This window comes from Chiloscyllium punctatum, chromosome 12 (genome assembly GCF_047496795.1).
Source record: "Chiloscyllium punctatum isolate Juve2018m chromosome 12, sChiPun1.3, whole genome shotgun sequence".
Lineage (NCBI taxonomy): Eukaryota > Metazoa > Chordata > Chondrichthyes > Orectolobiformes > Hemiscylliidae > Chiloscyllium > Chiloscyllium punctatum.
Window position 1 is genome coordinate 112,133,720 of NC_092750.1, and position 11,994 is coordinate 112,145,713.

The 11,994-nt window shown below is 41.3% G+C and overlaps 1 gene segment (V, D, J or C); it reads left to right on the forward strand.

The window, feature by feature from the left end:
- Positions 1-1,191: 1,191 nt before the first annotated feature.
- On the forward strand, positions 1,192-11,170 carry LOC140483984 (Ig heavy chain C region, membrane-bound form-like). The segment is given in 6 exon segments: positions 1,192-1,513; positions 4,596-4,901; positions 6,826-7,134; positions 7,591-7,920; positions 10,748-10,875; positions 11,015-11,170. Coding segments are annotated over 6 exon segments (1,302 nt in total).
- Positions 11,171-11,994: the final 824 nt, after the last annotated feature.

Genomic DNA, 11,994 nt, shown 5'->3' on the forward strand with positions numbered 1-11,994 from the left:
ACCTTTGAACACAAGTCCATCAGGAAGTGGTCAGCACGTAGCGTCCTTGAGACCCTTCGGGAAAAGGAGAGGGCGGATCCTGTCGAGCGGTTCCCTGAGCAGACTGTCAAAGCCATTTGGCAGAATGCCTCATCGCCAGAACTTTCCAACAAGCACCAAGACGTGGCTTGGCTGGTGGTGAGAAGGGCTCTGCTTGTGAGATCCTTTATGCACGCCCGGACTCTCTGCCGCACCGCACGCTGCCCTCGAAGTGGCTGCGGGGGGGACGAGACTGTCACACACCTCCTTCTGGAATGTGCCTATGCAGAGGAAGTCTGGAGAGGAATGCAGTGGTGCTTGTCGAGGTTCGTCCCGAGCAGCGCCGTGACGCGGGACTCCGTGCTCTACGGCCTGTTCCCCGGGACTCACACCGAGACGAACATTAACTGCGCCTGGAGGATCATCAACTCGGTGAAGGACGCTCTCTGGGCGGTCCGAATCCTGTTGATCTTCCAGCTGAAGGAGTTGACCCCGACCGAGTGTTGCAGACTGGCACATTCCAAGGTCCAAGACTACGTGTTGAGGGACGCGCTGAAGCTTGGGGCAGCTGCCGCCAAGGCGCGGTGGGGAAAGACCACCGTGTAAGATCGGCCTGCCTAAAGAAGAACAGGGGGCCCATGCGGACGTTGTTTTGGGCTCTGCTGATGCCTCAGCCAAATATATGTATATATACAAGATTGAAAAAATGCACAGGATTGTAAAGGACAAGAATAAAGTCGAATCTGTGTTTGTAAATATGGACATATGTATGGCATGATCCAATGTACAGACCATCAAATCATTTATGAATAAAGTATATTTTTGAAATAAAAAAAAAGTAGAATTTTGATGAATCTGCATTTCCTTGGTTTGTATTTTGTGAAAGTTCTTTGCTCTTCACAGCAATCCAGTGAAAGTGTCAGTTGGTGAGATCTTCAAAGTTACTGGGGTGGGATCAGGATGTTCTTCTTCCTAAATTATATGGCAATGGTCAAGGTCGAGGGCATGTTTCTAAAGAAGGAACCAATGATCATGATCAGCAACCGGTAGGAAACAAAAATAAACTTCAGTTGTGCTGTAGACTCAGTGGGAGCAGACTGGCAAACGTTTACAGCTGAGGATACGTTTGAGTAACTGATAAGGTCAAATGGACAGAAACTAACATGCTCAATTGGTCATTCTATTGTAGAGACACCATCTTCCCCCACGCTTTATGGCCTGGTCTCCTCCTGTCAGGAGCACGACACCGGTTCTGCGACCTTTGGTTGTTTGGCGATGGACTATTCCCCTGACGTCACCAAGGTAACCTGGAAGAAAGGTGGGGAGTTAATCACGACTGGATTGAAGACTTACCCATCAGTGAGAAACAAGAAGGGAACCTACACCCTGAGCAGCCAGTTAACCCTGCCTGGGTCAGCGGCAGATTGTTCCAGCAAAATCTACTGTGAGGTTCAACACAGCGGGTCACACAACATCAAAGAAATGCCATGTCCAGGTATGTGTTGTGGGAACTGAGATAAACAGAGCATTTGGGATTAATATGAAGAAGGCATTATTTATAACCGTTTTCACAGAATCACCTTATACAGCACAGGAACAAGGCCCTTTGATCCATCCAGTTCACCCCTATCAATAACAGCCACCTAACTATTCCAGTCTCATGTGCCAGCACATGATCCATTGCCTTGTGTGACTTGCCCTTGCAAGGATGCATCGCAATACTTCATACCTATTATGAGGGGCTCAGTCTCTACATGACTTATAGGTGCTGAGCTCCAGGCTAACACCACCCTCTGTTTGATTTTGTTTTCCCCTGAGATCCACTTGGAAGCTCCTGGCCTTCCCTTCTCTCTCCATCAAGGGGAAAGGTTTCATCCAGTTTACCCTGTCTGTGCCTAAAATAATTCTAGACATCATGATAATCTTCTCCCTAATTCTCCTCTGCTCCAAGGAAAACCCCTGTCTATCTAAACTAGTTTCATAACTGAAACCCTCCAACCCAGGCAAGATCCTGGCAAATCTCATCAATACTGCCTTCAGTGTAATCACATTCCTTCGATAACATGCATACAACGCTTCAGTATGGCCTAACCAGTGTTCTATTAAGTTCCAGTATCATCTCCCTACTCTTCATTGTCAATGTCTCGGCTCATAAAAGCAAATATCCTCTCACCTTCTTAGCCTCTTTATCCAGACGACATAGTACTATAGGGGATCGGTGGGTACATGCACCAAAGATCCTCAGGCCTTTCCAGGGTTCCATCATTCAAAACGTCATACCTCACAGATTCTTCTGCCGAATTACATCACCTTACATTTATGCAGAATAATTTCCATTTGCAACTTCACTTCACATACAACCAACCCTTTTATATCCTCCTGCAATCTAAAGCCATTATGCTCATGACTTACCAACATGACAGTTTTCGTTTCATCTGTGAATTCACTGGTTAATCCTCCTAAATTTGAGTCTTAATCATTAGTATGTAAGAGAGATAACAAGGAAATCAAACCAATCCCTACAGAGCACCAGGAGACATAGATTTCCAGTCACGCAGACACCCGATGACTATTATCCCCTGCTCCCACCACTCAGCGAGTTCTCGATCCAATCTGTCAAATTAACTCAGATCCCATTGGCTCTGATTATTTCTATCATCTGGACATCGAGTTATCTCTCTGAAAACTACTATCAAATTCTTACACATGACTTCCTCTCAATAAAACCGTGCTGAAAATTGTTGATTTATCTTCCAAATGAAGACTAATTTCACTTCTCAATAGTTTCCCTCCCACTGAGATGAGCTTGACAGATCTGTGTTTTCATTATTTATAACTTCCTTCGTCCTGCATCACAGTGCAACGTTGGCTGATCTACACTCACTTGGCACAACTGCTGTGGCCAGACAGGAATTCTAAATTATTGTCAGCGACCCAACTATTTCATCCTTTGCATCGCTCAACAGCTCGGTATACTTTTCATCTGCCCTGGAAATATAACCACTTTTCATTCAGCAAGACAACACAGAACATCACGTCATGTGTCCTAATTTCGGAAAACTACATCACAACACCCCTCCATGATTTTGTCCCCACATTGTCCCTCTTACTCGTGAACACTGGCACAACACGTTCGTTTTGACCACAAGCTAATCCTCCGGCTCCACTCCAATAATACACTTAATGAGCATTACTATTTCCAGAATAATTCTTTTATTATGAATTAGCGTGTAACTTTTAAAAATATTTTCCTTTATTTTGACTGCTATTATTTTCTCATGGTCCCTTTTGCTCTTCTAATTCCTGTCTTTCAAACTCCCCCTTGCACGTTCTGTACTCCATACTAATTCCTATTGTTTTGAGATTTCAGTATAGACCGGAAGCCTCCCTTGTTTCTCTTTATCTCCCCCTCCATGCCCTTTGGTGTCCAGAGCCCACTGCATTCTTGGTCCCACTCAGTGGCTTCCTGGGAAATGTCCTCCCTGTGATTTTCTTATCTCTCTCTTAAATGTGTCACACTGCTCTGACTCAGATTTACCAATAAGTGTCAGCTTCCAGTCCACTCTGGACAAGTCATTACCTGATCTTACTAAAATTGTCCTTCCCTTTTTCAGAACTTTGGGCCAATTTGTATTCCTTTGCTGTACAATCTGAAATCCAACTGATTTACGATGACTGTCTGCAAAGTGCTCCACCATTGAGGTTTTACCCACTGGGTCGACTTCATTCCCTAAAGTTAAGTCCAGATTCACCCCTCTCTTGCAAGGTCTGGATTAAAATTCTCAGTATTAAACACATACTTTGTTAAAATATTCTCCTGGGGGCATTTTCATAATTCTGCTCCCTCTAAATTTTTGACAAAATGAAGATCCAAGCCTATGGTGAGGAAGTTAAAAACCTCTTTTCTCATTCCCCTATTTAATTTACATTTCTCTGAAATTTGCCCATGTATGTTCACTTGCTCTTTTGGACCTATAGTAAGGTCTATCGCACTCTCCCAGTAGTTACGTTTGCTGTATTTTGGTTTTGAAGTACTGTCCATTTGCCTTTGTTCGAGGAGGTATCAATGGTTTCATTTCTCTTTACAGCCTAAAATACTCTTGTCAGAATTGCGACAGAAGCAACATTCTGTACCGCACACCCCCAGCCCTCATCCTTTTCCATCTTTCCCTGTCTCGCCTGAAGGCACTAAATCCTGGAATATTGAATAGCCCACTCTTGCGCCGCTCTCAATATGTCTCCGTGATAGCAACCGCATCATTTCCTCATTTATGCCGGTAATTCATCTGCCTTGTTCATCAGACTCTGTCATTAAAACGAATACCATCCAACGTTGCTATCTCCCTTTTGATGTTACCGGCCTATAGTTTCTATGCCTCCTTGACTCCCTTGCTGTGTCCTATAATTTTAGCCTTTCACATTGTCCTGCTGATCTTTCTGTGTGGATCCCAGCTTCTCCAGCACTCTGTACAATTATGATTCTTGTATCCATTAACCACAAGAAACATTGATATATGAGAACTGATTGTATTTGTTCTGAAATTCGTCAGATAATTTATGCAATGTGTTTCCTAAAGATCCTCTCCCACCAACCCTTCTCCTAACTGTGAGCTCCAGTGAAGAAATCGCAAGCAGCAAGTTTGCAACCGTCGTCTGTTCAATCATCGATTTCCATCCGAAGTCAATCTCCGTGAGTTGGTTGAAAAATGGCCGACCCTTGGATTCTGGCTTCTTCACGTCTCCCGTGTGTGAGGCAAATGGGAACTTCTCGGTGACGAGTCGGCTGATGGTCCCTTCTGGTGAATGGTTCAACAGCGCAGTCTATACCTGCCAGGTCACTCATGGAGAGAACATTCAAAGTAAAAACATCACCGCACTCCAAGGTAAGAGACACACACTGAGAGAGCTACAAATCATTCTAAACTCTGATGTGAATCAAACACGCTCATTTATCAGGCGTAGTAAACAGTACGGTACAGCTTCTCGTTTCCCAACATGCCACATATCGCATTTCAGTTTGAGTGTTACATTAGCATCGCTCATGACTCAACATTTTGGCAAGTCAGAAAAGCATGTTTCCTCTCTGTTGAAGATAGATATATAGACAGTGAGCTTTGTTAAATAGTTTATTGCATGACCATGCTGGGAGAGGCGTTCAGAGGGCCGCTTCAAGGATAAGTTTGGGGGTGGAGGGGGGGATATTGGAGAGATATCTGATTGAAACATAGAAAATACTGAGAGACTGAGGTCGAGTGAACGTGGAATAGATGTTTTGACTGGTAGGCCAGACTAGGACCCAAGGGCACAGTCTCAGGGTCAAAGGGGCACCGTTTGGAACTGAGATGTGAGGAGAAATGTCTTCAGCCAGAGTGTGATGAGGCTGTGGAACTTGTTGCTGCAGAGGGCTGTGGAGGCCAGGCCATTGTGTATTCAAGACAGAGATAGATCGGCTCTTGTTTAGAGAAGACAGTAGAATAGCTGTAGCCCGAAACGTCGATTTTCCTGCTCGTCGGATGCTGCCTGACCTGCTGTGCTTTTCCAGCATCATTCTGATCTAAACACTGGATTGGCCGTACAGCCTTATTCTGATCCTCTATCTTATGATGTTGTGGTCTCAAAAAGACGTGGTTAAAATATGCAGTGACCCTTACTTGAAAATAAATCAAAATGCGTTCAATGCTTCATTCCCTGCTCAGGAATGACCTGTTGGCCTTGGACATTGTACAACATCGATTTTTATCTGGTACTGAGCTCTTTAACTTCATTTATGGGATCAGACCACAGTCCAAGTGGGTATCACATCAACTGGGATAAACGTGATCTCACTGAGCTTCTTTAAGATGCTCTCTGTAATTAGTGGATGAGGCAGGAGAATAAATTCTGGTAAGAACGGTCCAATAGGGATGAATGAACGAGGAACTCGAGACAGGCTGATTTAGCCTGGTTTGGGGTAGCAATGTTTACACAGTGAGTAGTGGATGTCTATAAAATTAGTGCACATTTCCATTGCGTTTGTAGATTAATTTAAGACGCTTTTGTTTGTTTTTTTCTCCCCTGCTCTATGAAGAAATTTAAAAATGCACCTTGGTAAATAATGTGAAAGTACAGACCAGTTATGAACAAACTGAATGGAGGGAAAGACTTAAGGAGATGGGTGTCCTTCTCGATATCCAATGCTGTACTCAATGTCTTGTTTTCCGATCTACTCCAAACACAGCTCACGAGGAACAATGACATAAATTAGAGAATGACATCACACCAATAAGGCAAAGTGTTTTTGATCACATTAAATATAATGAACAGAATTTCCATGGCTGTCACCGCTCCTGTAACACGTTAGAACTCTGCAAAGAGAATAATTATTATTTATTATAATTTGACTAAAATGTAGGATGTGATTTGGCAGTCAGCATGACCAGCAGCATTTGCACCTAAGGGTTATGAACATAGAAATGAACTCATTATATTGAGATTACTCTTGTCACAAGTATCAATAGATGGTGTTAAGTGAGAGACAGACTCTGAAAGAAAGGTAATTCCATGGGTTACATGATGGTATCTTCGATTATTTTATTTTTTTTCAGGTTTCACTTGTTACAAAGCCAGTGTTCTTTAGGAGTAATTACACAGGGTATGTTATAGGTAATCACAAATCAAAATACATCAACAACAGTAAGCATCGTTTCAGCAATAGTTGGAGTTGCCATTTTGAAGGTGGTGTCTTCACCCTGTGAAGAAGTAATCTGAAGATTGACTGTTTGTATCATAAAGGGGCATTTTTCATTGACTTTGATTTTTGTTTCATAGAAGATACCGAGTGCCACTCTAACACAGTTAAAATCCTCCCACCGCCAGTAGAACAAGTCTTACTGGAGGCGACGGTGACGTTAACCTGCGTTGTGTCCAATTTTCCTTCTGGAGTCAACGTGACCTGGAAACAAGAAAAGAAGCCTCTGAAAACAGAGATTGCTGACCAGCCTGGACAGAATCCCAACAGCGTGATCAGCAAATTAGACATTTCTACTGAAGCCTGGCTGAGTGGCGTTATTTTTGAATGTGTGGTGTACCATCAGAATCTACCGACTCCGCGGAGAGACTCCATCCATAAGGAGAAAGGTGAGCGGTGAGATTAAAGCACAAAGGATCCCATGTGTAATCCAGATCCAGTTACATCAATGTCAGGCTGTGATTGGTAATGAACAAATACCATTGGGAGTATTAATGATGCATCTGAAGACAGGATAGCTAGGTAGCTGATTAAGAAAAAGATGGACCAAAGGATATTGTATTCTGATTCAGTCAGATAAAGTGGGAAGAAGCCTGGGTTGTGACGTCACCATCAGCAATGACAGTTGGACAGAATGTCCTTGTTGTGGGCTGGAAACATGGAGGCAACTTTCACATTAAACTCGACTTTTTTTTACTGGACAGAATGTGTACCATTCTGCTCCTTTAGTAAACGGAAGTGAATAAATCCCAAATTAAACATGGCATATTTTAATATTTAGTGAAATTGTGATTATTGGTTCAGCATTTTTTGGTTGATTTATATTTGTCTCAAATATTTTGCAGTGATTAATCCGCTGGAGCCATCAGTGTCGGTCCTCCTGCCACCAACAGAAGAAATCTCCGCTCAGAGGTTTCTCTCCCTCACCTGTTTAGTGAGAGGTTTCTCCCCCCGAGATATCTTCGTCAAGTGGACAAACAATGACAAGCCGGTGAATCCCAGTAACTACAAGAACACTGAGGTGATGGCGGAGAGTGACAACATCTCCTTCTTCATGTACAGCCTGTTATCCATTACAGCGGAGGAGTGGGCCAGCGGTGCTTCTTACTCCTGTGTGGTGGGACATGAAGCGATTCCACTGAAGATCATCAACAGAACAGTCGATAAATCCAGCGGTAAACCAAGTTTTGTAAACATTTCGCTTGCACTGATGGACACTGTTAATTCATGTCAATAAAAATCTCAAAGTTGCATTTAATAATTCAACAGAAGTAATAGAAGTGTTTTTTTTTCCCTCCAGTTGTGAGTTAAATACTGAATTAATTGTTTCCTACCCTGACTTCCATTCCATCTGTGTAGTTAAAGTGGATAATTAACAGGTCTAGGACAAGTGTCTTGTGCAGTTAATGTTCTCTGCTCAGATACACCCTGGGTCAGAGACAGAGTAAAGCTCACTCATTGCAGGATTCCGCCAAATACCTTATCCATCCTAAATCCCTCTGTGACAAAATCTGACAATGTCCATTTTATGTCAAGGGTAGACCACGAGTTATGAACTTGGTGTTCTTGATTCCCCCGATTGGACACTCTGACAAAATTCATGTCAGTTTTAAACTGCCACATTGCACCAATTGGAAATGTAAATTTAAGACACGTTAAAATTAAATTTGATTGGAACATACCAATCGTAAATAGTGCAGAACAGTTTGAATGTAACCTTTGTTTCTGGGGAACTGCCAGGGATCTTGCACCAGCGCATGAGTTGACAGAATGTATCTTCACTTTCACACCAAAGAGAATCAACAGATAAGTTGTCGTGAAGCAGAGGGGAGGGGAACGATGAATGGTCTGTCCTCGTGCTCCCTGTGAAGAGTTTTCATGGAAGATGTCCTCTGTAATGTAACCCAGTTACTAACAGGAACAGTCAGTTTCTTGCTTACTGTCCAAAGATTTAACATTTCCATGCAAAATAATACCTTTGAAGCATGTTGGACATGCTTGGCTCTGTTAACAAATGATTAACATTGATTCCCATAATCCAAAACTGGTGTTTGCATCGTCCCAGTTTGTATTCCATAGGTTTGTCTCAATTTTCTGGAGCACATGGGATCAATTCTGGTATTCGAATACCTGATATCATTTTGTTTCACATACAGAACACAAGTCGACATTTTCTAATACATATATTCAGAAATGTTATCTCTTGGGCAGTGGGGATTTGAACTCAAGCCTTTTCTCTCAGAGACAGAAATTCTATCACTGCAACAGAAGTGTTGCTCATAAAACACTTATCTGTCCATGACAATGGGAAATGTTTCCTACAACACCAAGGTCAGATCTAATTATGGGCAATCCATTAAAATTAGAACAATAAATTAGAATAATAAAAATTGCAGTCTGGTATAAGAACAGATACAGAGAGATGATCACAAATACACTCGTAATGACACATATACGAGCTTTCACCTAAAGACACATATTTATGTGCACACTTAAATGTGCATATAGATAAGATGTCACACATGCATACTCACACAGAGGCACACATGCAAGTGGCACTTGAACACTCTCTAAGCTCATACAAAAACTCACATATACCGAATGAAAATCATTTGCACAAATGAACAGGGGTACTCACACATAACCATGAGAAACATAGACACACGGTAACACACAAATACATTTACATTCATACAACACAATGCGTATAGACATACACACATGAACACAGATACAAATTCCAAAAAATATCCTCCCACTTGTCAACTCACACAGGCACGTAAGTGCACAGAGATAAATATTAATATCATAATTTTCCCATTTTCAGAATCACAAACATATAATGACAGAGGCAGCTTAATTAGTTATTTTTAAACCACATTGATCAGCATGGATACAATATCACATGTACACACAAATTCAGAGTCTCACATGCAGACACACAAGTGCATAGATCAACAAATAGAGGGGCGTTTATTAAATAAGGATAATGGGTACAAGCATCAGCAAGCATCCACAAACAATAACACAAACAAGCTTATCAGGAGATGGTTTAGGAAAGATTGCCACACAAGCAAACATCATCATATAAATATAAACATCCATCAAAGCATAACATTGCATGCTAACATTTATTAAGCATAAACATGAAAATAACCTAGTTGTAGGTAGGATCTGAAACGGACACATAAGCACACATTTTAGATAGCACTAATGAAAAGTGAACACTCACAAAGACATTACAAGATAAGCATAGGGGCAGCAACGAAGTGGAATATTAGCATAAAGATGCTTACAGAATGTGAAAAGACCAAAATTTAGGTGCACAAACACATGAGCACACCAGCAGGAAAGGAACAGGAATATGTTTATTCACGCACAGACTCCAACATGGGCAAGAGTGAAGTAAGAGACTCTCATAACCACATACACAAACATTAAAGGAAAATCAAACACACCAAGCAGTTGATCAAATAAATTAAGGGACACATGTACAAACACTTATTCCGAAATGTACAGATCCTACAAACAAAAATATGAAGCAATGTCCTGACTGTGATGTCACTTATATTCATGATTTGCCAAACAATTGGTCACCAATACATAAAGATGAGAACCACATTTGAACTTTTATTCAGTGATGGCCACAATTTTCAACTAAAGTGCTGTCACAGCCTATATTTAAAATGTAATGATTCAATTAAAATAATCATTAGTTATCAGCATTCCTCAAATAATAATATCCTTAAATAATAGATTGAAAGAAAAATAATTTAAAACGTTCTGACATGGACAATGAAGAAAGAACATGTGCAGTTAGTATTTGTAATTTCTTGCTGAGAGTCAATAATGCACTAATAGATACAGATAAGAGTCACACTTGAGAAATACCTGACTGCTTTATGAAGATGTAATGTTCTCTAATTACATGACTTGGATGCAGATAGATCGATCTGGATCAATAAACAATCTAAATAGTTTCTCTCGGCTTTATATTCATAGATTCAATAGATCGCACTTGGATTGAAGACTATGAGGATGATAACAGCAACATCTGGACAACTGCTTCCACGTTCATCACCTTGTTTTTCCTGAGTATTTTCTACAGCGCTGCCGTCACTCTGGTGAAGGTGAGAATAATCACATCTTTCTCATGCCAAGCAGCCCAATATGTTTTGTGAAATGTCTAAGTGTGCCATTGAATAAACATTAAATCTGAACGTCCCTGATCATAAATATCTGCGTCATTGCTTTATCTCTCTTTTCCAGGTTAAGTGAATGAATTGTGGACCCCCTTGATTTTCCTGATCTGCTTATCAAGGTCTCTGAATTCCCAATCTACAATCTGTCCTGTTGCTGACTCTAACAGTGAGATTACTTCAGTTTATCAGCATGTAACTGAGACAATTATTGATGGATTTTCCTTTTTACTTTGATATCTTTGAGATAGTTGTGGTTGGAAGAATTTGTACCTTCCCAGTTGTTTGAAGCCCCATTTGTTTTGCTTTTATTAGTTCCTTACTCAGAATGGTTACCTACCCTTTCTGATGAGCCTTAGTACTCCCTTTCTTGTGACTGTTACTGATGTAACCCTTTCTGATGAGCCTTTGTACTCCCATTCTTGTGACTGTTACTGATGTAACCCTTTCTGATGAGCCTTAGTACTCCCATTCTTGTGACTGTTACTGATGTAACCCTTTCTGATGAGCCTTTGTACTCCCATTCTTGTGACTGTTACTGATGTAACCCTTTCTGATGAGCCTTCGTACTCCCATTCTTGTGACTGTTACTGATGTAACCCTTTCTGATGAGCCTTTGTATTCCCTTTCTTGTGACTGTTACTGATGTACAGAAAATTCCCAGCTCACAGCGCATGTGTTCTTATCTCAATGTGGCATCCAGCCATTATATTCACTTCTGTTAGCTTTTACATCAACTTTTTGGATAAAAATGCTTTCTGAAATTGTTAATAAATCTCGAATGAATATGCACCAACCTTGAGTTTACTTAATTCTTTCTTCAAGGCCAGTCAGTAATAATACATTTTCCCACATCCTACTCCTTTCCCAGCCAAATGCTTTCACTTGTTCTGTTTGGTTGTGTTTTATCCAGTCATTTAGTTTAATGCTGCGCTACCATGCAGCCCACTAATGTAAATACATCTATCACACGATATGCCTGATGGAACACCCCAGAGGCAGAATGATTGGAGAACATTTCCTCTTATGCACAAAGGGTCACGACCTCGG